Raw genomic sequence first — 26,108 nt, 5'->3', positions numbered from 1 at the left:
TACAAGTGTATTCAATTTACTACCGAGGTGTAGTTTCGCCTTGCGTAACTTGCTCTTCGTGAATCATGATAATCACCTTTCGCGACGTTGCAAATTTTCCTACAAGTAGAAGTGATCTCTTGATGTTCTGGTCGTGTCCGATGACGTGATTTGGATGATATAAATGCAAAAAAAAAAAAAAAAACTGTTTGTGCATTGTTAACAAACGCACACACGCTTGTATGTGCGTGTTCGTGCGTCGTGAAGTTTGTGCACTTTTTGTTTTTGTATATTTATCCACCTGATATGGACCTTATCATCAGAATTCCCCTAAAATATCTTATAAGAGAAAAGCGTCATAAACATCCACCTCGCTCTTCCAGGATAGTAGATCCAACACAACGAAACTTTTACAATGAATCTGTCAAGAATATTTCGTCCATCATCCTTCTCCTTCCGCCTCACCGCCATCTCCTTCATTGCCACCCTCTCTTGTCTCGTCTGCTACGAAACCATCCAACAATGGCAGATCGAGAAGAGCTCCCGAGATGTCTCCAGAGGTCTACAAGAGCAGTTTCCCTCTGGGTTCCAGCCTGTTCTGGAAAGTGGCTTGAGCGAGGATTCTTCTTCAAAGTCGTCTGGGCTGGAATCCACCAAGGGTGGGATGTTTCCCCCTGGAAAGAGCCTTCAGCAGATGCTGAGAGCCTCTGGAGTTGGTGAGGGGGACCTAGAGCCACCTGAAGAAGAGGGTAAGGGGGAGGGAGAAGAGGGGGAGATGGTGCAGGAATCCAGCCGCAATGGAGCGTTTGCCCCCGCAAGCAGCCATCAGCAGATGCTAAGAGCTTCTACAGATCGTGAGGGTGCCCTAGACCTACCCCAAGAAGAGGAGGAGAAGGTGTTGGAGGAAGAGGAGGAGGAAGTGTTGGAGGAAGAGGTGGAGGAGGAGGTGTTGGAGGAAGAAGAGGAAGTGGAGGAGGAAGGAGACCCTGTTGCCCAACGGCTGAGAACGCGCAGGGAGACCGTCTTTGAAGCATGCAAGAGCAAAGGTTTCCAGGACTGCCATGCCCAAAGCGCCCTCACCCATCGCATGTACTTCTTTCACCAGTATAACACATCCGTCTGTACTGTGGCCAAGGTCAGTTGGAGGTCAGTCCAAGTTTGCTTTTAAAAGTGTTGTAGAAGTAAAGTATTCTAATTCTTATTTTATTTAGACCAAATGAATAAGTTAGGGAGAAGTTAGCCCTAGCATTTTATTCTAAAGTAGATTGCATTGTTCATATGTTAACTACACTAGATTGCTCTGCATTATCTTGTTTAGGATTTTGTGATAGTTAGATGGACAGAATACGAGTGTTACACTCAGAAAAAATAAATACCTCCTTACTCATTCCATTATATGTAGTGGGATATATGCTGTATGTATGCAGTCATGTATCCTGCTATTTAAGATGTTGCTAAAGAAATACAGATTTAATGATTATGTAATAATAAACAAGAGAATGCAGGGAGGTATAATGTACTTTATGTATAATTACAATACTGTTTCATAATGAGTTAATGCTTTATTTTCGAAGGAACAGATACACTAGTATGATGTACAAAACTATATACGCTGTATTTTTATGTGTAACATCAACTTATAGTACTCAAAATGTGTCTTGATGTGATGAATGATTTTATATTGAGTAACTAAATGTCAGTTAGTGTCCTTTGTCAGGTAAATGATTCACTTAATGGACATTCACAGGGCACACCTGAATATTCAGATATGTATTCTAGAAACATTCGTTTGCCAAAGTGGAAATGATCTGAGTCTTTAGGATATAGCAGGTTTTTACTATGTACAGGCTGTGTTTTGTAAGCATCTTACAACTAGGATTTGATATGCTGTTAATGACCCATTCAGCAAATGAGCCTCTATTCAGCAAGTCAAAAGTCAAGAATTTTATGAGGAAATCCTTTTTCCTATTTTTAATTGAGTAGATAAAAGTGTTCAGTCCTCTATAGAATGTAGGTTCCCATTTACTAGATGAGGGAGTATGTTATTAAAAAGGTTCATCTAAATGACAACAAAAGATGAGCTTTCATTCATCTCAAATCAGACTTATTAAGTGCTTGGTAAGTAAGGGTCCTTTTAAGCAATTGATTTGCAGTTACATAATCAGGCTTGTTCAAATCTGGTTGAACTGAATTCCCTGAATATTCACACAGAAAACACTTGATCACTCGAAACCCCCACATCTTTTAATGAACAGGCCTATTTTCTTCTCCATTGGTGTCACCACTTGTATTTTATGGTCAGGTAGAATCTGTAGCTCTGAAGAAAGTAAATAGATAACAGTTCAGAAGAAGTGAATGAAAACTAATCGTTTTACTCATCCAGAGAACATTTTTGCAAATGCCAAAGTTACTAAACAAGCTTATAGTTGATACTCTGTCAGAGCAATAATTTCCAAATAATGTGTCAAGGGAACACGTTCTCACAAATAGTTATTTTGCATAGTCAGCATCATCAACATGGAGGGCACACCTAAGGCGAGTGAACAAGGGGCCGCCATTCAATGTATCCATTGACCAGGACGACACTAGGAAGGCATTTTTGGAGAGGCCCTTTGGAGTTGTCGTGAAAGATGTCAGGTCATCTTCCAAGATAATAACAGTGAGGTAAACTTGACCTTTTTGTATCAGGATGTTGGGTGGGGTAGCCACCAAGCATTACTTCTACTACCAAGTCTGCTTTCTGCCTGACTCAAGATTCAAAATCATTGCCTAAATACACTGTCCACGAAAATAGATGAGGTTTACATCTATGGTACTGTGTTACAGTAAACAGAAGTCTTTCTCTCTTACAAGGCACCCGCTGACTCGCTTGGTATCAGCCTTTCGTAACAAGTACAATGATGGGAAGCCTATGCGCCCACACAGACCTCTTTACGAAAAGAAGCTACGCAAGGTAGGTTCACTAGCAGTTTTAATTCTGTAACCTTGAGCACATCCTCACAATTCATCAGTGACTCTGGGACATATAATACTCTGGGCACAAGGTTCTGTTTAACAGTATGGTCCACCCATGCTTCCTACTTGGGGTGAATGGTCTTCACATATCTACCATATTTCTAGCAGGGTGAATATGAGGTCTCAATCACTTTGCTTTACCAAGACGAAACATTTTTGGGGTGCTGGCATCTGCAAATACTTGTGGACGTTTGCTACCACATATAGCATTTTAAATCGGTGGTCCAAAACAATCTCTGACTCCTCTCCTTGGAATAAATAAACTTTAGACATATCCAAGACTTTTTCTCCAAATGTCAAATATTCCTTGCATTTAAGTAAAGTATAACTTAAGATGAAGACATTTTTTCAGGAATTTTATCGTTTCATGTACGTATTTCTTGATGCACTTACTTAAAACTGCACTTTTACCCAAAGGTTCCTTTCACAAAGGACCACAAGCTTTAATGGATAATAACCTTATCTTAGAATATCAATTCTTGGAAACTGACAAGCATCTAGAGCTTGGTATGAGTGACAGTGGGTCATAGTGAGGTCTGAAAAGCCATCATGCCTTTGCTGAAAGTATCCAATTGATACTGATATATACAGGATGTGAAAACTAGGCTCTTCTTTCTCATCAGAGGATAGCTGGTAGCGCCTGGCATGAGAGGTTCCATCAGTTCTGGCTCCCTGCCCTCTTTGCCAACAGTTTGGTGGCCCCCAACACCCATCTCAAAATTGGCATGAAAGACCCAATTGACCCCAGAATTTTGTAAGTAAATGCGTGGCTGTATCCACGTCTATGTGTGAATGTGTCTTTCGATGCCTAATAATCCCAAGATCCTTGTGTGGCTTACAGATGACTGGTTGTCTTTGAAATTTACACTGAATGAGCCCAAGAAGTTCAGCAGTAGGTTATGTCTCTGTTGTACTTCCAGATACTCAGTGGAGGAATATGAGCGCTTGTACAGAGTCCTCAAACCGAAGATCACCTTCGTCCAATTCTTGAAATTCGTCTTGAAAACATACCAGGAACAAAAGCCTGATGCTCATTGGTTTGTAAGACAGTGTTTTAGAGAAAGAGAGCAAGAATATGTAGCTGAATTGTGTCACTTTTTTTTCACACCTACATAAAAAACACATGCATCTGGACATACTGTTAAGCCAAGTCCAACTGCCTCCTGAGATCACTGTAACGTGGTATAACATGAAACTTTATTTCATTCAAAGACAGTGTATGTAGTATAGTGATTTTCTCTCATGTTGCTCTTGAACTTCCACAGGAGGCCTTATTATGATAACTGTTGCCCCTGCTATTTCAATTACGACTACATTACGAAAGTCGAGACGTTGTCAGAGGACCTGGAACACATCTTCAAGAAAATTGGTATCCCAGCAAACCCTGACACTTCCAAGAATCAGGAGAGAGAGAGCGTCGATTACACGTACTCAGATTACGAGTAAGTTTTCTTCTGTTTGTTCCTGTTGTGGATACATGTGTTGTTGGGTGTGTTTATACGACCTAAGTAATGTGTACTCATTCAGTGGAGAGAGAGGTAACCAGGTGCTTGCCCCTACCCATGTCTGCAGAACAGAATTCCTTATGAGTCAAGTAAGGCGGAATTGACTTCTGATCCAAAGGTGCGTCCACACGGTCGAACAATGTCTGACGGACAAACATTGTTACCAATTATCAATTGTCTGCCGGTCTTTGCCTTGTGAGCAGAGTAAAAAAATAGTGGTATACAACCTCATCTGGTACCACTGTTAGTTGCCAGACCTACTTCCATCGTTTCAACGCTTATGACGTCATCCTGTTTCGCCTATGGTATGGTAACAATGTTTGTCCGTCGGACATTGTTCGACCGTGTGGACGCACCTTAACTAAAAAGTATTGGGAATCAGAGCTAACAGGATCAGAGGAGCAGTCAGAGAACCAACCGTTATTAGGGCGGTTGACCGCAAATTAAATTTGTCTGGGAGATAAAGACAAGAGCAGTGGTCTGAAACTTGTAGACTGGGTACTTTGGAAGACAGGTGTGATTAGGACTAAACGCCAAAGGATATCAACATTGAGAAATTAGGGACTTTAGGTGTTTGTGACTATAAGACAGAAACCTAAACATGAAGGTATAGAGAGGAAAGAAAAATAACTCTGATCAAATGATTTCCAGGCTGGAAATTATCCAAGAGTAGTCAAGATCAGTGACAAAATATTCTTGCACACAAACGTGAATCTTTTAGAGGGGATGACCAAATATTGGGACATTTGGAAAACTTCTTAAGTAGATATAACCTTGCAGTGGACATACATGTGATCTGAAGGAAAAAATCATGATTCAAGGTGTGGAAGAGAGTGAGAAGTTACTAAGATCTCCTTACTGTAGGATGCTTAATTTTTGCTAGATATAAGAACTTGGCAAAAGACACTAGATCAGTCATTTTACCTAAGAAAGCATTTGCTTCCCATATTTGTCTTCACATCATGTCTTGTTGTATGGGAGAAATTTCTTAACTGTCTTAAAGTCTGTCATTGTGCAATTTCCTCGTACATTTCAGATACTATCGAAATGTTCCCCTGACCCTGAAGAGAGAGATTTACAAGTACCTCAAGCGTGACATGGATCTCTTTGGATATAATCTTCCAAAAATCTTCATGGTGTAAAATGGTTTATGTAAAAATTAGAGTATACCTTCCAAGTTCTGTAAGTGCAATTGTTTTACATGTATAAAATTTCATAGCAATTGTTGAGATTGAGAAGATTGTTAGGAAGCTTTCATTTAAGTTCATTTTGCCACTAATTGCCATATACTAGTACTGCAATTTCTGTAATTGGTTTTATAAACCAGTCTTTTCTGTTCGTTGCTCTTTAATTGCTTGTACGGTACTTTCTTTCAGTTTGTTACTTGCCTTCTGATGTATCTAGTTCATTCAGTCAATGGCAATTGTTATGAATAGAATGCTTGTTTTAGAGCATATATTTATAAAAAAAACGGTATCATGTCTATAATAAAGATGAATTTGAATTAACTGGACATATAGTAGTTTCTTTATTAAACAAGAGCAGGGAACAGCCAACATCACTCAAGTAATATTAAAACTTCTTGAACTTACAGAAAGAGTCCAGGGCCATAGTTGCCATACTACCTAAATTCAAGAATGGTGAAGTTTTGTGCCACTGTCATGTCTCTGATTCCTTTTAAGGGCAGTGTGTGCATTAGAGAGATTTTTATGATGTCCCTTCTTTTTCTTTTAACATTTTCCACATAGGGCATCCTGCTTTGAAGGAGCTTGCTTTGCAAGTCCCTATAGGCTTGTCGCATCTGAAAGCTTCCTCAATTATATACATATGTCAGTTTATGGATAAGAATACTTTATGATTTCTTTATGATCCAAGGTGCTGCACTGCCTAATAGTTTGCAGTTGGACACAGTTTACGAAAAGGATTGAAATATCACAGGGCACTTAGAGGGTTAAGTAATTGTAAACTGTCAGTTGAGGGACTTGGTAATTGTTCAACAGAGGAAAGACTGTTGGGAAGATCCTGAGTCTTGTTAAAGCAAATAGTCTAAGAATACATCTGCTGTAATCTAAAGGGACATCATGGGTGACATCAGTACAGTACTGCGGCAGATACACCCCATCCTCTCGACAGTCTCAAAATCATCCTCGGAAATTGTACATAAAAAACTTGAAACAATGTTCCATTAAGATATGGCTTTCAGGGGTTGTAGGACAAATAAAATGGTTGAAGAAGTGATAAATTTTTAATATTAGAATACAGTAATGAACGGTGAATGGAGTACATACACAAATTGAGGGTTTTTCATATCAATATGGACCTCTTGTTGGTTAAAATTCTCAGAAATCAGTTTTAAAGAGCCAGATTACATAAGAGAAGTGCTCAGGAGATTGTTAAAAAAATAAAACTTGCGTTTAATCTAAAATATCATGTATTTTGGTAGTACGTAATGTATTTTTAATTTAGAATAAAACTCCTTAGTATACTTCACAGAAGAATAAAATATTTGTAACAGTTCATAAAACCTTTTAAATTAAGTATAAATGCCTTTTGCAGATCATTTTTCCTAGGGTGGATATCCTCAGGATTTTTCAGTTGAAACACTGGGATGCATCAGGAAGTTGATACACCTGTAAGAGGGGAAAAGGTTGTTGTTAAGTACATACATCATTTCAAGAGACAAGGTACTGAAAGTCATGAGTACAAAAGAAAGTGATATGAAGTTTATCAGAATACTTTTGAATAAAGCAGGCTAAACAAAGAGAAACACAGTAAATACCTTGCTTATGGAGAATTCTGGCTGATAATAATCAAAAACAACAACAGAGCCTGGCTTTGCATCTTCCACATTCACTTGGCGAATGACCCTGAAATTAACGCAGACTTCGTTGGCTGTGATTTCTTCAATGTAGAAGGAGACTTTGTTCCCGTCGACTTCGTAGCGTTTGATGATGCCTCTGTTATTGCTCACCAACTTTTTCAAGTCCTCCTTCTCCGGTATGTAACCAGAAACGAGGTTGACTTCGATAACAGCCATATTGGAAGCTCCGTCAGGTAGCAGGTAGTCAGCACAGGCCGAGATACGTTTCGTCACGCAGAAAGGATCTTGCTCTGTTCTGGTGTCCACTCTCAGGCTGAATGCATCACTAGCATCAGGCTCAGGGTCATTGTAACGGAGGACAGTCTGGAAACGAACAGGATACATTTTAAATGGTCATTAATGTTGGTGTTTTCAGGTACATTTTGTCACATTTGAAGACAATTGATTATTTTTACGTATTCAGAGGATGAACCCTATTCAATACGGAACTGGCCACAATTCAAGCTTCCAAAGAATATGGTGTTCATTAGGAAGAACCTTTTTATGTATCTAAAAATGATAATGATGATAATACCCTACCATTTAAAAAATAAGAAAAAAACTGCTTATGCCCACCTGAAGTAGTGCACAACCTTGACCCTCCATCCTGAAGGTAACATTAGTTGGCAGGACTGGCAAAGACGCCTCTTGATATAGAAGTTTGTTAGATTCTGTGACGATGAACGTGTGCTGGAAATTATTAGCCTCAACCATAGCTCTCACATTCAAGTCGCCCTGGAACTGTGTCGATTCGTAACTAGCCAGAGCCTGAAGAGCAACAACTGTATCCTGAAAGAGAAAAATACAAAGAATTGAGTAATTTGTAACATTAAAGAGTCTTGCTCAGTGTAATGTACAGTACCACATTAGAAAGGAAACTTGTGTTTAGTGGAGCATTCACTTACTTGTGTGGAGTAGAAACCACCTCTGCCATTCCTCTGAGTGGTGATCCACTTGACCACTTTTCTTGCTTGTTGTTCATAAGCTTTAGGATCTGTGGCCATCATGGCCAAGATGCCATAGCCTGCTGTCTCAACCTCCAGTGCTGAGCTGCTTTCTGTAGGAGAAAATAGCAATACTATATAGATAAGTAGGTGAAAACTTCCGTGACACTTCAGCACAAGATCATTTCAGGCGTTTTTGAAGGTCATTTAATATATAAAATGTTAAGAAATCACTGGATTTCTTACTAAGTGAAATTAATTCTCTAACAGTGATATAGATTTTATGTTGTTAATGGAGGGTTATACTAAGTATTTTGCAAATGAAATTCTTACATTTTACATACTTAATGTATATTGTAATCAGTCTTATAAAAAAAATTAGTTTGATATTTTGATATTCTAAGTGTTCCACTGAGAAGTAAAACACAGGTCTGCATTTATTACCCGAAAATGACACCCCATATTTATCTTACCTGGAAAGACTCCTGATCCTTTTGGTAGCTCCCAGTGTGTCGAGTTTTTGGTAACTGTAGCTTGGTTCAGTAATTGCTGCAGTACTCCTGGAGCCTCTGGGATTTTAGAAAGGGCCAGAGCATAGGCTTTAAGGGCCAGAGTGTAAGAGTCTCCAGAATTATCTTCAATGAGGCACCTCAGAGCCTTTTGCACTGTGGGGTCTGTTGTGGAGCTTCCAGATTCCAGAAGAGATATCAGGATATATGCTGTCAGTGGAGCACCAGAGGTCTCTCCAGTACCTAGACCTCCCTGTGGAATAATTTTTGAAAATTTATTTTATACCAGTACCTTCAGCATTGGTTACATACATATGAATTCATATTCCTTTGATAAAAGTTTATATAAACTGTTCTGTTCTAATTAGAGACAGACAGTGTTTTGTTGCAGAATGAGTTTTAGGACTATTCTTTTCATAATTCTTTTGTTGTTGGCAACTTTTCAACTTCCTGTCATTTTCATGATCTTTTAAATACTTTGTTGTGTTGAAACCGTATTTGTTATTGGTTAATCCACCACTGGTGTTATATTGTCATCAGATACCAATGATCTATCAGTAGCAGGCAGGAAACGAAGACTTACCTTCAGTCCTTTATGGAATACTTTTCCAATGGATTGTGCGCAGGTGCCCTCACCATAGGAATTGATAAGCCATGTTGCAGTCACATTGAGAGTGTTTTTATCAATCTGAAAGTATTGTGGTACAGTAAATGTCAAGATTGACTGTATATCTGTCAGTCTAATCAGATGAAGTATTTACATTAAAATGAAACCTTTTGAGACTGAATTTTGTCAGAAATAATTGTTAATGACACATTTTCTGTGATATTACCAGAAAAAATTTTTGACCATTTTTAAAGTCTTTAGTGTAATTACAGGAATTACAGTATGTTACTCTGGATTAAAAAAGATTCTTCTGTAAAACAAATGCAATAAAAAAAAAGTTACTAATCCCACAATTGAAGTGGCTTTCAGTAAATGAACAAACTAAAAATCAAAGTAAAATGAATTCAGATTTGTAGACTTCACTAACCGGAATAAATCTTTCTGCTTGAGCGAAGGACTTTAGGACGAAGGCAGTGAGCCAGTTAGAACCAGTGTCATCAGCTTTGCCAAAAGCACTGTAGGAACCATCTGGATGCATGTACAGCAGCTGGCGTTGATATCCTGAAATATACACAGAGGTGTGTAGACTTTGTCTAACATTATCATTGTAAACTTGAGTAAACTTGTCGCTAAGTCAAGGTGTCAGTTTGGCCAAGTGTACATTTACTTAAGGTCAAGTAACTTATTTAAAAGATATTAGGACTGGTTTAGTTTTTTTCAGAGATTACGACTGGTTTACTACTGCTATCCAACAAAGATTGAATTTTTGTGTTTTGCAGAGCTATGAAAAGTTTAACATTAGTAAAAGTAATATAGACTGCCAGAAAATGTTTGTATGGACCCTTAGTATAGTTGAGGCTTACAAGTTGTGAATAGACCAACACAAATTAAGATTTACAGTATTGAAAAAAAAAATTGTCACCATATGGCAGCATAGTGACTGTTAGTGGATTAGGTTAGATCATCTTACTTTGTAGGAATTTCTTACTGTTAATACCAAAATTTGCAACAACTTAAACTTACCAGTGTTCATGTATCTAAGCAATTTTTCTTTTGCTTCTGGAGTCTCTTGATCTGTGGCTTTCAAGTACTGCAGGATGAATATATTAGGAGCAAAGTTCACCATGTTCTGCTCACCACACCCGTAAGGCATGTTGATGAGAGACCCTAGGTTCTGTCATCGAAAAGGAATTGATCATTAGTGATGAGTAAGTTTTTGTAATTTCTTCCAGTTAGCCATTTTGGTTGATGGCAAGTTTTTTTTCTTAAGTTTATTCAACTAGTATTTCAGGAAGCTAAATAATACAAGTAAACAGTTTTAATGTCACTGATCAGTCAGCAATCACATTTATGCTTGTGTAGAAGTAGGGTTCCTAACGGAGTAATGGCAAGATTTCAGGCGAGTTACCAAAATTTATTCCTGAAAAATCCTCATAGAGTTACCCTCTGAGGGCATTTGTTGTGTAAACAAAAGCATCCCCTTAGGGTGCTGCAAGCATTGACCGATGATTTTATTCTTATTTAGGTCACGGAGATATAGGTACTTGCTTTTGAGTTAACCCTTGTAGAACAATGGCCTTAGTATCAGGTTACCATAGAATTAGCAACAAACTTCATTACTCCAAAGCTATATTGGCTATAAGAAACAATGGTTAAGAACAGTGAGGCAAAGTCTTACCTGCAAAGAAATGGCCAAGAGATCTCCAACTGCAGTGACCCACGCTCTTTCAGATCCCTCCACCATACCAGGGGGTACGATCAGCTGTGTTGTTTCAATGGAGTCTTCTCCTCCTGCTATTTCTGTAATGTGAAACGGGCAAAAGTGTCCTCTTAAATGGAGATCCAGTTTATGATATATGTATTTGCAGATGAATTATGTATGTTGGAAAGAATAACGGTTTATCAACAAAATTATCCGAATGAATTTAAAACCATTTGTCATCCTTGACTTAGGTTAAAGGTTGACATACTCTAAAAGATAGCCTTACTGTCTAAATAATGTTTATTTAGAGAACGCCTTCGTGTTGCTTTTTCCCAAAGTAAGCAAACAAAACAAAACTTTTCTCTCCTGTATAAAAACATTTTTTTAAGTATTGACGGAGATAGACTCGTCAATAATATGGGCAAGAGTACTGAATACAAGTTGAGCTTACCGTTGGCACAGATATATTTGTTCCAGGTCTCTTCTCTCAAAAAGCCTTCGGCCTCTACTGTTATAGGCCTTATGAGTGCATCCCTAGTGAAGGAAATATTTTCATTATGCACAAATTAGAATATACAATTATAAACTTCATCATAATAAGAATAATTGCCTTGAGGCTTGTGCGATATATTTTTAATGATTTTATCACCATGTCACCTCAACATTTGAATGCATGAATATTTGAATACTGCTTGGTTGTACCTTTTGTCAACACTAACAGATCCATCCCCACAAGACAGAGGGGTTTCAGTATCTACAAAGGCCCTGACAGTCATATTCACTTCTCCAATGACGGTAGGTTTGATTTTGATGGTATGGACCGCCTTTTCCTGTGATCCAATGCAGGACAGTCTTTGGCCAGCAGGCATGCTGCTGTAACTGTCTTCTCCCATGAATTCGTATTCTGGACTGCTTTCCAAGATGACCCTCACCTAAATGGATCAAGTATATGCCTGAAGTAGCTGTTAAGTGACAAGTTTTTGCCATTTACTCAAGAGTATATTCATTATCAGTTTTGTGAAGTTTGAGGAATGAAAGAGAAAAATATTTGATTCCACACACTCACTGGCAAGGGTTGCTGAAGGTAATTGAAGACGGAGATCTTGACGGGTAGAATTTCTCCTCTCTTGATCGAAGCAGGAAGCGTAAGGTCCACAAAGAAGGTGGTGTAGGTGATGAGAGAAGCCCTTTCTGATACGCCAACTCCTATCTCTGGATGAACGCACACGGCCTTACCGACCCACTCCGTGATGGTGTCTGGAACTTCAACATTCTGTTCAAGCACTCCGTTTGACCTGTGGAGAAAATGTAGTCAATCTTAGTGTACTTTTTTAATGTCAGTCTTAAGTTATCCTAATAAACTTATTTTATACCAAGAAGATCAAGACTACACTTACGGAACAACCACAAGATCCCAGAGCCAGGTTTCGGGGAAGTCTGTTCTTGGTTCTTCTCCTGGCTGAGAAGGAGGAGTTGGTGGTCCAGCTCTTTTAGTGTCAGCGAATGATTGAGGAGGGGCAGCTTCAAGAGCAGGTCCACCAAAACTAGCACCACCTCCACCGGAACCAAAGAAAATTCTGTTGCCAAAGAAGCGATTCTCAAATTCTGGAGAAAATTTAGAAGAAAATGTATTAGCGTTGTGAATAATTTTGTCAAGACACATTTGTGTTGTCAAGTTCAGCAATAACAATCGATACTACTGAGAAATTGCACCGTATATGGAACAAGCCTAGAAGCCCTTACTGTATTTATGAATTGCATTTCCAAAAACTCAAATGAGAAAAACACAAATTCAACATTCAATAAACAAATTAGACATTCAAGGAACGTTCAAAGAACAATGTAGTAATGTATTACAGTCTGCAATGTAGTAGTACTGCATAACAGTCTAAAGTTTACTAATATCATCTCCAGCTTTAATAATACTGCCAGCAAGATTTTTCATATTAATATAGTAAAGGGAAATGAAAGTCTTTATTTTTAATGTGTCAGTGTGGGTATCTAGAAACAGTTTTTAAGCTCTGGAGAAAAATGAGCACACACTAGCCACAGACATACAGGACTGCAGACAGAAGTTGTGCACTGATGCAATTTAGCTAATAGGAAGCCAGTTCAACAGGATAAGATTCGAGCTAGGACCCAAATGATAGTAGAATATACTCTTTGTTAATTAATAGAAATCTGTCATCTGATGAAAATTGACAGATCTCTTCAGTCATATTTGTAAAAAGCAGGTCTCTTTAGAGTGTAGAATAAGTAACCAAACTGCTTACAAGGTCATGTTGCTCTAATCTTATGGGAAACCAGTAAGGTTTTAGTTTACTGACAAATATGAGTTGGGTTAGATAGATAAAGTCTCCTGAGAACAATTACTTTGTACACCAGTCCCCTTTCTTCGAGTGACCAGCATCCAAGGTCTCTCTCTCTCCTGCTACCATGCACTTGGGTTTAAGCTATCTTAAAATGGAGTCTATCCCTGTTGAACATAATCATGAATGATGTTATGTTACAAGGCGAGAAATTCTTACCTTCTCTGACACAGGGCCTGGTCTCCAGTTTCAGATCCGTGAAGACGTAAAGGCCAGATTGCTGTGAAGAAAGTTAAGTATATCTTAGTTTAACCAGACCACTGAGCTGATTAACAGCTATCCTAGGGCTGACCCAAAGGATTAGATATTTTTACGTGCCAAAGAACCAATTGGTAACTTAGCAACGGGACCTACAGTTTATTGTGGGATCCAAACAACATTATATCGAGAAATAAATTTCTAATTACCAGAAATCAATTCCTCTGATTCTGCTTTGATAGAGCAGGCAAGCGAACTCAAGACTCGCAAATCGGTAGGCGAGCACACAACCCACTCGTCCAACGAGGAACCCCTAACATCTATTGTCTATATTATGGGACCAGATCTTGCTTCACATTCAAGAACTATATTTGATAATGTATACTTTACATACTTTTTTGAAAGTACAGTTTGAATCTTTTCTTTAAATTCCTACTTACGTCAAATATGTGCAGGGTGTCAACGTAATCTGTGTAGTAATTGTATCTTCCTTCCTCTGTAAAATTAACCGGTGATCATATGAGATACAGAGGATTATTTAATACACATATATTAACAGCTTTTACCATATTTCCATGAGAGAACATTCAGAGAAATCATGCTCTTTGCATTGCAATTATATCATTAGTACATCTGAAACTGTCAGCATACCTCCAATATCGACTTGCAGTTGCCTCCTGCAGTAATTGTAGTCGTCAACCTGTGGGAAAGTCCAGGGCTGAAGGTTGTAACGGAAGTCATCCAGGAAGAAGCTGTCGACAGTCACAGTGTCTTGCCTGGGTGAAACCAATTCCACACTCTTGTCCACAACCCCTGTTGGTTCAAGGAAATTTGTAAGAATAAAAAGTTATTCATTTCTCACCTTTCCTCGTACGTATGTTTAAAATTGTGTTGTTCGGTGAATACAGTCCTGTATTTTAAAGGGTTTGGATTAATTTTATTGTCTTTTTATGGGAAATGATTGTAGAGAAAGGTTCAAAACTCTTTGGTTTTTATGAATTTCTAGTGAATGTGTACAAAGTAAGGAACCATTCAGATGAATTTCTTATACAAAAAATTTTGAAGTTAAAACAGGATTACTGGATGTAATTGTTATCAGTCTTGTTTAGTCTGTGGTAAACATGTTAAAAGATTGAACAGTGTAATGATAAGTCATTATGGAGTACTGGATTTAAGACTGATAATGACATAGGACTAATGATTTTATGTTTAAACTATATAAAACCAGGGAGGTTTTATTTATGATTATGTATCCAACAAAATGCTGTGGATATTGAGTATATGGGTGGGTGGTGCTGTAGTTTGAAAAGGAGGGGCTTTTACAACTAACCATAGCTGCAAATCGAATCTGGAGCAGAAGCCAGTTTCAGAGAGGCTGTCTCTCCTGGTTGGGTCCTGTTGGTGGACCAGGTGAAATCTACTTTGTTCGGTAAACATTTTTCTACGGTCATCTCTTTCACGTCGGAGACCACTTCACCATCATCCCTTATGTACCATACCAGTACCTGTAAAAGAAGGTCGTCAGGTTTGGAAGGGCTTTCGTAGATTACGTCCGCGTCTCAAATTACACTTAGTGCACTTAGTACTTTCTGGCATTGCTTACTGAAGTTAGCACTTCTAGATGAGCAAAAATTGAGTATTAATGGGTATAAACAAACACCTGTTCATTATTTGCTGTTATAAACGTGAGTAGACTCATTTGTTTTCTGACCTTTATCTTTGGTGATGCCGTCGAGGGCAAAGCGAGTGGAATGTTGAGGACGCCTGTGACAACATCTTCTGGTTCAGGATCAAGATGTTCCACGAAGAAGTCCTCCTCAAAGGGTAAGTCAGAGGGAGTCAGTTCATACCTCTCAGACTTGAAGTATTGAATTTTTCCTCTGGCCATCACCTGTTGGTGTCAGGGAATAAATTAGATTTCAAGAAGTAAAGCTGAAAATACCACAAGCCACCACTGGGATTCACTGATGTCAAAAAAAAGGGGGAAATACATTTGATCAGAGAAAAAAGCCCCAAGAAATTTTTTTAATTCTTTACCTGAACATTAAGAAGAGCAGAACTTTGTCGAACAGACGCAAACAGGACCTTCAGTGTATGGCTGGTGTCCTCACCACTGGTGCAGTTTATAGTTTCATCTGCAGCATGGATGACAAGGGAGGAGTTGGACGGAGAGTAAAACCTCCTCACTGTGTGGCTAAAACTATCTTCAAATAGAAGTGCCCTGGTTGCCAGACGTTTGATCTAGTGGGTAAAAATCAGACAATTTAGAATCCTTCTCGTGGAAAACTATTAATGTTAATAAGGTTTTTAGCATTTTATATACTTAGTATTTATGCAATACAATGGAAGCAAACTACTCTTTACTCACAACAACATTCCTACTCTGAGGATTGGTTAAGTAAACTTTGACAATGCCATCTGAAGGGGTAGTGATGTTATTGCAAGATCCTCCATGGCAGACTTCAAGGAGTTCACCACTAGCAGGGGTCCCATCAGGTAATTTAGCCAGTACCTAGTGAAGAACAAATATAATGGATAAGTTCGCTGTACGTCTCCTTGCAGGATGTAGAGAATTTCATAGACCAATACCTAGTTAAACTAATGAATAATTAAGTCATTATGCAATACTGTTGGCGTCCAGGTCAGTATATTCATATGACCACTTTTATACAAGCACATTTGCTAGTTAATCCAAAACTTATAGGCTTTACCTTCAACGTGAAGGGCAGATTAGGTTTCAAGAATTCATCTTGGGAAATGGTTTCAAAAATCACTGCCCTTCTCTCAACCCCAACATCGCCTGTGACTTCCTCGGCTGCTCCAGTGCCCTCTTCTGCCACTGTAGCCTTTGCCCTGATGTTATAAACGTTACAGTCTGCCACTCGAATGTCATTAGACTCGACTCTTATCTCGCTGCAGCCAGAAATCTGGAAAATAGTGTTTGTTTAATAATCATTAACAATAAGGAACAATTGTAGAATTAGGGTGTATTCTAAAAGAAGTTTTAATTTTTATACTACCCTTGAAATCATACAAGTATAGTATCTCAAAGTATTTCAAGTCCACTGCTGTTGTTTATTCAGTTTGTTGGCAAGAAGTTTGTCACAGATTCCTAGCTCTTGGGTTTAATGGGATGTCAAGAATTGTGGTTGACATTGATAATAATAAACTCCTGTATGGTGCTGGTGACAACTACACTATTGGAAATCTTCCTTACTGTGTCATTCTTTGTGAAGATTGATCGACATCCAGAGCTTTGCAGGTTGTTGATCTCCCAAGAAATATTCCCTTTGACTGGCTCACCAAAAGTGTACCTGTTGAATGCAAGAAAGTAACTTCATAACTTGCATGTATAGGGACACTTAGTTGTACTTAAAACTGCCTCATAACAAATTGTACTGTATTATACAAAAGGAGACGAGATGGAAATAAATGAACTTACTTAGCACACGCAGTAAAAGTGAAGCTGCTGTCTGTGACCAAAACGTATTTAGGTGGTTTCACAGTAACCTCGAACCTGGGCAGGACGTATTCTTTCACTTCGAAAGTAGTTGCGGTTTCCACACCATTCACATTACCCAGTCTGATGTTGTAGACTCCCTGTTTATTGATGGGTTAATATCATTGATTAGTTTATCTACTTGAAGTTTATGGAGAGTAGAATGTTATTGTTTCCAGTGTTCAAAACAAGGAGCCAGACATTTGGGAAGTTTGGAGAGTTTAATGTTATGAAGAGCATGAACCTTTAACAACTTTACTGCTAATTGGAAAATTTGGAGAGGGCCCCGTTAGGTTTTATGATAGTGAACTTCATCATGAATAACACTAGTACTAAATTAATGAAAGTATTGGAAAGTTTGAAGAGGGCCATGTTAGACTACATGAAAGTGGAATTGAATCTTGAATACTTGTAACATCAATACCAAGTTTAGTAGTAAATTAGATTAAAGAAGAAAAAGGAAATTCACTGTACCTCCTCAGGTTCATCAGCGAGTTGGAATTCTAAATGCACCAGGCCTTTGGAATTGTCAACATCCAACCACTGGGCAATGCGGTTATTAGATGGGGTGGTGACGTATATCTCTCTGTACTGCAATTTAAGGAAACATTGCAATTTCAAGTTGATATTTTTGGTGTACAGTATTGTAAATATGACCCTATCATGCATGTTGCAAGGAACTACAGGCTTATTCCAGCATATGTAGAAGTTCCTGATGGATAGGTACCCCCCTGAGAGGAATAAGTTTATAAAACTAGATTGGCAGTGAATATGGCAGGTTTGGAATACATGATTCGTCAGTTCCCCAGAATAAGCATTTGCACCTGTAAATACTATCCAATGGCCTGAATAGGGAATAGGACAGCAGAGCAGTATCATAGGATCCAAAGCAGGGACTTTAATCATTCGTACAAGACAGGTAGTACTCAGGAACTCTCAAATTCATCACTTGTAAACGAACACTGGCCTTGCGCCGTGAACTGATCATATGCTATCTATAGTAAACCATGGAACATCCTTGTGATAAAAACTCACGTCTTCAGTAGAGATCTTCATTAGTGGACCAAAGTGCGACAGCACCCTGAATCTGACTTTCTGTCCTGGTTTGTACAGATACTTGTCGGTCTGCACAATCGTCTTGTTGACGCTGACCTGCCGCTCAATGTCACGGGTGTGGTTGACTGTGGTGCCATCAAGCACTCCTGAGATGGATATGGTGTCACGGCTTGGCCACCATATCGGGGTCTCCTTTTCGGTTTCTGGCAGAGGAATGTTGCTGCAAAGGTGCTGGTCGCCTGGAAAGTTATCAGGTTTTTCTAGCTAGAGACAGATCTGAGTTTAGTGGATCAGTTTATCCTCAATTATACTTATCATGAAGAAGAATGGTGACTAGGCAAAAGTTACAGAATTTTACTGAATTTCCTGCACATGAAGACTTGCAACTAAGTAGGTAAAAGTCTAGCAAGTCACTGATCAGTGACTTTGACTGGGCAATATGAAGACTTGTGACTGGGATAGTCAAATGAAGACTTGTTGAATTGAATCAAATATAGATTTTAAGCCAAAGGCCAAGCACTGGGAAATATGAGGTCCTTCAATGCTGAAACAGAAATTTACAGTAAGGTTTGAAAGGTGTAACTGGAGGAAAACCTCACAGTTATACTATGAATTAGTTGTTAGGAGATTGTAGAAAGTAAGATGGAAGAAAGAGGATATGAAAAGAGGTACAGCAAAAGGAACAAAAGAGGTTACAGCTAGGGGCCAAAGGAATGCTTCAAAGAACCTTAAAAGTAATGCCTACAGTACACCGCAAGAGTAGCTGAATTTCCAGCATCAGTGGCTCCGGCCACAGGACCCAATACCTCACCTTGCGGAACCTGTATGTCTCCCTCCGTCAGCAGTTTATTCGCGGTGATCTCCCTTGCTATTGGAGAGGAAAATCCGCCGTCTGGTGGTGGGAAGACCTCTAGGTTTTGTTGCTGTTGTACGTGGTGGATCCTGACGGTTACTTTCCCCTGTTGGGCCTCGGGGTTCTTCACTTGGACGCATACTTGCAAGTCCCCACCGGGAATCCACTTCTTCGGGACTGTTACCACGTAGCTCCTGGTAGGATGAGAATTAAAGATTAACAATTTCTTCCCTGGACCATTTCTGAGAGAATAATAATAATAATAATAATAATAATAAAATAATAATAATAATAATAATAATAATAATAATAATAATAATAATAATAATAATAATAATAATAATAATATTCTTACTATAATAGGTGTTATGTATGTCCGTCTGTCCGTCATTCAATCACAGCCAAACGGCTGGTCTGATGGGCATGAAATTTGGCAAGGTTATAATGAGGACCCCTAAGATGGTTTACAATGGCGTTTCATCCTCCCTCCCCAGCCCACCCCCTCCCAATGGGGTTGGGGCGAGAAGGGATTCCCTGAAATGGAGCTCGTTCTGCACGTGAAACAGGGCTGGTTGTGCCCGTAGACTTAGTTACTGTACGAATTTATGACACTTAATTTCTGTCTACATATGACTGCTAGTATAATAATAATAATGATAATCACTAAAATGGAGAATTACATCCGGAATATTCACACTGATGTAAATATATGTTAGAAAATATACAAAGCAAGCTTGCGAGAACATGCTCGATTCCCCTTATCTATGTGGATGTTTCCACCACAGCAATAATAATAATAATAATAATAATAATAATAATAATAATAATAATAATAATCATCATCATCATCTTAGCTTGACCTACTTGATAGACATTAACAAACAATAGACAGAAACGCGAGTAAAAGGCAGGTTACTCAACGTAATAATCCTCATTCATTCACCCTGGCCTCAAGAGAACGTGTGGTTTAAACAAAGTGATTTGTAAAAAAAGAAAAAAATAGTCTTACTGCGATTTCCTCCTCCTCTGCCGAGCAAAGCTTTTTAAATCATGACGGTTGTACTCGGGAATCCCTGATGCTTTTTTTTGCGCCTTCCGGTGCTTTGTTTCATTATGATCGTTGTTTGTTAAGTCGCCAATACGTGTGTTTGCATTTTAAGAGGACTTCCTGTTTCACCTACATTCAGTCGTAGGGGGCAGACTTCTTATATTTCAGAATGAATCTTTCTCTTAAAATCTCGACCGGAAATAATGTTAGACCTAAAGTAACCTTTTATATTAAGTCAAGATTTTCCTGAAATTCTCTAGGTTTATCAACTTTTCATTCTTGCGCCATTTTATCGTTTCATCGATTTGTGCTCAGATATTACTTTAATTAGTCGTTCGTCATTTTGATTGCTTCATTGGTCTCTGCTCAGATTTATTAAAAATTTCTTGTCTTTAGAATGTTTCATTGGTTTCTTCTCAAATTTATTAAAAATTTCTTGCGTATTTTGAATGTTTCATTGATTTCTGCTCAAATTTATTAAACATTTCTTGTGTCTTTTGAAATGTTTCATTGATTTCTGCTCAAATTTATTAAAATTTCTTGCGTATTTTGAACGTTTGATTTCTGCTCAAATTTTTAAAAAATTTCTTGCGTCTTTTGAGCGTTTCATTGATTTCTGCTCCAATTTATTTAAAATTTCGTGTCCCATTTGATTATTTCATTGATTTATGCTCTAATTTATAATGCTTCTTGTGTCACTTAATGGTTTCGTGTTATTGTGGTCAAATATTCGTACAAGATTACCTCCTTAACTCATTTAGCCTACATTCAGGCTAACGAGAGAACAAGCAGCCACTAGTAGTACTACTAGTACCACCACCACCACTAATAATAACATTAAGAAGACCGGAAGTCTTGTATATTGAAACTTAAGCTCACCATGACGAGTCGACTTTCAATTAGACCTACATAAGGGTCATCGTTCCTCTATTCCAGAAAAATCTAGTTTTCCCGAGAGCAAGGAAAAGTGTTGCAACTCGCGGAGAGACAAGTTGTACTACATCTTACATTATACAACTTGACACGAGCTTCAGTTGACAGATGGCTGTTGGAAGGGGGGGGGGGGGCGGGGGGGAGGAGGGGTGTTAAACGAGAGTGCAGCATCGAGAGTGGACGACTTAACCTCCACGTTGATATGACTCTCGAATGTCATGCAGCCATTATTGCCTTCAACCCACCGGGGAAACTTTAAGAGAGAAAGTGGGTTGATGCAGCTGGTTAATATGGGGGTAATTATAGTGATTTGTATCCACATTTATTTAACATTCCGATGTGCTTCATTATACGAGTTTTCCCAAGGATGAACATTGCTGCGTAATCATTATTCAACTGCAGTTATGCTTTGCAAGCACGCACTGTCGAAAGTCATTTTATGGACACGTGTGAAAATGTAAATTACTTTTTTTTTTAAAGGGGAGTTTGAAAAATTGCGAATGCTAAATAGCAATTAGAATAATGTGTATTGTAACTGATGCATTGTAATACCCAGTAGAACAAACACCTTTTCTAACCATTGTTTTTATTTTGTGACGAAACGAACACATCCCTTGCATAGACTGACGCCAGACTAGAATCTAAATACTACTTCCACGCAATTATATTTACGCCTCGGCGTCCAAACAGGAAACCCAATTCTTTGTAGTGGATTTTTTTTGAAAGGAAAAAAAATATATAATAATTCTTTCCGGGGTGTCACGCCTTCCTGCACAGCACAGGGGGAAGAATACCAGCCAGGGGGCCAGGGTTCCCAGGGGTTCGACAGGGTTATCTAGACCCTCTTTCCCTCTCTCTCCCTCTCTCCCTCCCTCCCTCCCTACCTTTGTCCCAGGTAGGGACGTGAAAGCCCCACTGGGTCTTTGGGGACGATCCTACAAAGGGTTCCTATGGAATGTCCTGGGAGTCCCAGAGAAATCTGGAAATTCCTAGAGGGTTACTACAGAAAGTCTGGGGTTCCTACTAAGGATTCCTAGAGAAGTCTGAGGAGTCCTACAGAGGATTCCTAACGGACAATGGGGTTCCTACAAACGATTCCTAGAGGAGTCCTAGAGAAGCCTGAGGGGTCCTACAGAGGATTCCTAGAGAAGTCTGAGGGGTCCTACAGAGGATCCCTACAGACCCTTGGAGGTTTTGTTTACCCCCACCCCCGCTCCACCCCCAGCGCCTTGAACAACCTACGGTCTTTTGGTAGGACATCGCAGGTGTCTTAGTTAGGACACCAAAGAAAAGTAATTATAATTTTAACCCATTTGTTAAATACAATATGCAGTACAGATACAGTAACAGGAACTATTTTACTTACAATAACAGTAACAATATTTTAATTGCAGTAACAATATTTCAATTACAATAACAGGAACAATATTTAAAAACAATCCTGCTGTTCTACCATGACATAACAATTGCGCTCAAGAACAATGTTCACTGTTCTCTCTTCTTGTCGTATGTTCGTGTTGTCACGGGGATGTTGAGGGGGTGGGGGGGGGTGGGGGCAGAAGCACAGGAGACATTACATAACTGCTGACGGCCGTGTGACTCATGGTTTTATTATTCACAAACGGTACATCCCGCATTTTGATCAGAATCTCTCTCTCTCTCTCTCTCTCTCTCTCTCTCTCTCTCTCTCTCTCTCTCTCTCTCACCGTGATTTGATTGTAGAATTCATTCCCTTTTTTCCACGTTTGTTAAACTTGCCCAATAATGGCATAACACGTACATTGCCATACATTCATACATACATACATTCATTACATACATGCATACAAACATACACACACTATAATTAGGATAAGAGCCAGAGATTCAAATGGGTGTTCTTCCCCTTCCCCCCTTCCCCCTTCCCTCCATTCCCCAACAGGGAAATATGGCTACGACCACCACATTTTCCAGATGTAATACAAAAAAGTAAAAATCCCCCATTAACATCCCTGTTGCCCTTCGGGCATGCACACACTTGGCATTTCCAAATCGACCGTTAGTAATGAAGATTCATGGATAGCACTAAACCACTTCTCGTATTTTTGTACCATATTTGGGGTGTGTAGGCCTATTTATGTAACTGTCCCCTGGGCTTATTGTACCGGTTCCACTTTTAATGGGTCTATTGTTAGATCATAGTCTAGTTAAGAGAGTCCCGGATGGGTAACTCTCGTCATTACGGTACTTGTAGGTCTATAATTGTACCTGTTCAACCTAAACTTTGTTCTCTTTGCCTTTATGTACAGCCCTCCAAAGGGATGATTCCCCCTCTGGCGGGCCCTTGTATGCTTTCAAAATAAGGTGCTTCTTATATTACATAATTGTCTTTGAAGTGTTTTCTCGTCAGTATCGTAGCTGCCGCAGAATATTAGAATCCCTAGCCCTTTTTTTAAATTTACTTTCTTCTTGTACGAGCTACACTTCAGGCAGTGTTTTGTTGTAGAATCTTAAGAAGATCATGTCAAAGCCATGACCCCTATTATTTTTCGCCTTTTGACATTTCTAATTTATATAGGTACCATGCACTTACTGCCAGTGTATATTATACCCTTCTTGTAATGGGAATATTTAGACCGTAGACCAGCTAAGATAGTCTATTGTTAGACCGTAGACCATCTAAGAAAGGCTATCGTTAGACCATAGACCATCTAAGAAAGGCTATTGTCAGACCATAGACCTCTAAGAAAGGCTATTGTCAGACCATAGACCTCTAAGAAAGGCTATTGTCAGACCATAGACCTCTAAGAAAGGCTATTGTCAGACCATAGACATCTCAGAAAGGCTATCGTTAGACCATAGACCATCTCAGAAAGGCTATTGTCAGACCATATACATCTCAGAAAGGCTATCGTTAGACCATAGACATCTCAGAAAGGCTATCGTTAGACCATAGACCAGCTCAGAAACCAGCCAAGAAAGTCTATCGTTAGACCGTAGACCAGCCAAGTAAGTATCGTTAGGCCGTAACGCTGGAGTTGGCGCTCTCTCTCTCTCTCTCTCTCTCTCTCTCTCTCTCTCTCTCTCTCTCTCTCTCTCTCTGACAGGACGTCGTATCAGGAACCTAATGTTCACGTCATTTTACCTCTTAAAAGTTCAGTTCAAGGAGATTGGTCACTCGTTTCCCCACACAGCAGCTCATTTCTCTCTTCAGGGGAAAAGTGACAAGTAGGTTTATCTTAGAAATGTGATAGTTTTTTTTTCTTAAATGACTGGGTCATGGGTAGATCTATATTACTGTTCCACGGCGGCCTAGAATATGGCAGCTGCGGTTTTTCTATGCAGTTTTACCTCCTGAACAAGAATTTTAAGTAATGGTATTTATTCGGACGACTGTAATTAATCCCCAGGGGCTCGTACTCAACACTGCGAAATACATTTGACAGAAATACCTGGTCATGGAAATCGCAAATAATATCAACACTGGTCATTTGGAGTAGAATATTATTAAAGATACATTTGGAAGGAGGGTTGTCTGTGATTTTGTGAGCGAATTCGACAGAAAATATTTATGTAAATAGTTTTTTTTAAAGACCGGAAGTAGTGATTAGATCCCGCACGAATTGGTCGCGTCTACTTGAAGTACCGGCTTTTGGAGAGAGAGAGAGAGAGAGACGAGAGAGAGAGAGAGAAGGAGGAGAGAGAAGGGGCTGGGTGGGGGGGGGCTTGGGAGGCCGGGTATAACAAATAAAAATGGTTTTAGTATGGGGGAATTTTTTTTGAAAAATTCCACGTTTTTGGAATTACTTTCATGAAAAAAACTTAGTAAATAGTAACTCCGAAAAGTTTGGGTATTTTTTTTCATTGTGATCTGTGATAATACGAGATAATTCTGTGCCAGCGAGACATTTCGAACATAAAAATTTGGAAATATCTCCTGCAGACTTACTAGAAATGGAGAAAGATGACGAGTGCGTTGAACCATTGAATATTATAACAATAATCTTAATAACGTAGACTAAGTTAATCACTATATATAAATGTTCTACTTACTCAAAAGAAGAACTCACGAGGCAAGCAAGAGCAAAGAGTGCTCTCAGTTTGTGAGCACAAGCCATCCCAGCACAAGAAAACCACTACACCACAAACTGCAATCTGGCCGGACAGGTGCGCGTGTGGCTCTATTATACCTGAGCAGCCTACCTAGACCTGGACCGAAAACGAGATGCCAGACACCTCCACACGAGGAAACCCGCATCGCAGCATAACCATCACTCGATCAGCTAGCTAACTTGCCTGTCATTGGTGAACCAGCTGGAAAGGGGCTGAATTCCAGGACAAAGGAAGTGATGAGGTCTGTATTTCCGTGAGGAGACCTATAAACCATCAGCCGCTCAGTGCCAGACTTTAAATATAAAATAGGTATACGTATATGCATTTTCCTACTTTCTGACGTCACGGTGTTCCAGAAAGAGGATCGATTGACTTCTGAATCCTTCATTACTTTCTCTTCTCGTTTCACTTCCGTCTGTGAGTTGTTTCTTCGTTTCCTCCGCTCCTTTGTTGTCGTTTCGTCGCTGTTCCGTTCTCCAGTCGCTGTTATTATTTTTCATGAACGCGAAAATAACAGTTCCCAATCAAGGGTAGACTCGGAGAACATGACAGGTAGACAGACCTTGGGCGTTCTGCGTCAGAGAACACGATCATATTATCTTTTTATTTTTTTGTGTATATATACTGCTCTCTTTTCTGAATGTCAGCAGCATCCCAAGATGATTCATCTGGTTGAGCAAGTAGCTGGAAGTGGGGGTGGTTTCGTTTCCCCTTCCTCCCCCCTCCCCCTTCCCCTTCATAATGGTTATGATGCTTTAGACCAGAGCAAGAAGATCCCATTCAGCAGTCTTCCTTAAGGCCATTTTGGTAGGACTTTGGACGACTGAATAGGCACTACAATCTTTTATTAGAAGTTTCATTTTGTAACTGGCAAATTCATTCTTGTTTTTTTTATTTTCTGTCTTCCAGGTTGATGGAGTTATACCCAACGACCCCTCT

At 39.2% G+C, this 26,108-nt stretch overlaps 2 protein-coding genes across 2 annotated transcripts; one reads left to right on the top strand and one right to left on the bottom strand.

Moving 5' to 3' along the window:
* Positions 1 to 394: 394 nt before the first annotated feature.
* Positions 395 to 5,795, top strand: LOC135203472 (uncharacterized). Its single transcript, XM_064233196.1, has 7 exons — positions 395 to 1,118; positions 2,487 to 2,643; positions 2,833 to 2,932; positions 3,618 to 3,748; positions 3,915 to 4,031; positions 4,260 to 4,436; positions 5,536 to 5,795. The coding sequence occupies exons 1-7, from the start codon at positions 395 to 397 to the stop codon at positions 5,639 to 5,641; spliced, it is 1,512 nt and encodes a 503-aa protein (XP_064089266.1). The 3' UTR covers positions 5,642 to 5,795.
* Positions 5,796 to 6,730: 935 nt separating this feature from the next.
* Positions 6,731 to 25,265, bottom strand: LOC135203773 (alpha-1-inhibitor 3-like). The gene is made up of 27 exons (XM_064233742.1): positions 25,110 to 25,265; positions 19,055 to 19,290; positions 18,223 to 18,482; positions 17,662 to 17,778; positions 17,131 to 17,288; positions 16,906 to 17,002; positions 16,400 to 16,615; positions 16,057 to 16,200; positions 15,726 to 15,929; positions 15,400 to 15,579; positions 15,019 to 15,193; positions 14,340 to 14,501; positions 14,129 to 14,184; positions 13,650 to 13,710; positions 12,519 to 12,726; positions 12,188 to 12,416; positions 11,824 to 12,053; positions 11,573 to 11,655; positions 11,098 to 11,219; positions 10,443 to 10,593; positions 9,847 to 9,980; positions 9,396 to 9,500; positions 8,777 to 9,065; positions 8,265 to 8,416; positions 7,936 to 8,148; positions 7,279 to 7,683; positions 6,731 to 7,129 (listed from the first exon to the last, which is right to left on the bottom strand). Exons 1-27 carry the CDS (start codon positions 25,172 to 25,174, stop codon positions 7,091 to 7,093), a joined length of 4,491 nt encoding a protein of 1,496 aa, XP_064089812.1. The 5' UTR covers positions 25,175 to 25,265; the 3' UTR covers positions 6,731 to 7,090.
* Positions 25,266 to 26,108: the final 843 nt, after the last annotated feature.

This window comes from Macrobrachium nipponense, chromosome 36, assembly GCF_015104395.2.
Source record: "Macrobrachium nipponense isolate FS-2020 chromosome 36, ASM1510439v2, whole genome shotgun sequence".
Lineage (NCBI taxonomy): Eukaryota > Metazoa > Arthropoda > Malacostraca > Decapoda > Palaemonidae > Macrobrachium > Macrobrachium nipponense.
Note: the sequence above shows the minus strand (reverse complement) of the source record. Positions and strands in the feature narration are given on the sequence as shown.

Coding starts and splice junctions, on each gene's coding strand:
- LOC135203472 (XM_064233196.1), top strand. CDS start 395: ATGAATCTGTCAAGAATATTTCGTCCATCATCCTTCTCCTTCCGCCTC. Junction 1,119..2,486: donor CTGTACTGTGGCCAAGGTCA/GTTGGAGGTCAG, acceptor TTGCATAGTCAG/CATCATCAACATGGAGGGCA. Junction 4,437..5,535: donor TACACGTACTCAGATTACGA/GTAAGTTTTCTT, acceptor CGTACATTTCAG/ATACTATCGAAATGTTCCCC.
- LOC135203773 (XM_064233742.1), bottom strand. CDS start 25,174: ATGGCTTGTGCTCACAAACTGAGAGCACTCTTTGCTCTTGCTTGCCTC. Junction 17,289..17,661: donor TCGCTGATGAACCTGAGGAG/GTACAGTGAATT, acceptor ATCAATAAACAG/GGAGTCTACAACATCAGACT. Junction 9,981..10,442: donor GCTTAGATACATGAACACTG/GTAAGTTTAAGT, acceptor TGTATATTTCAG/GATATCAACGCCAGCTGCTG.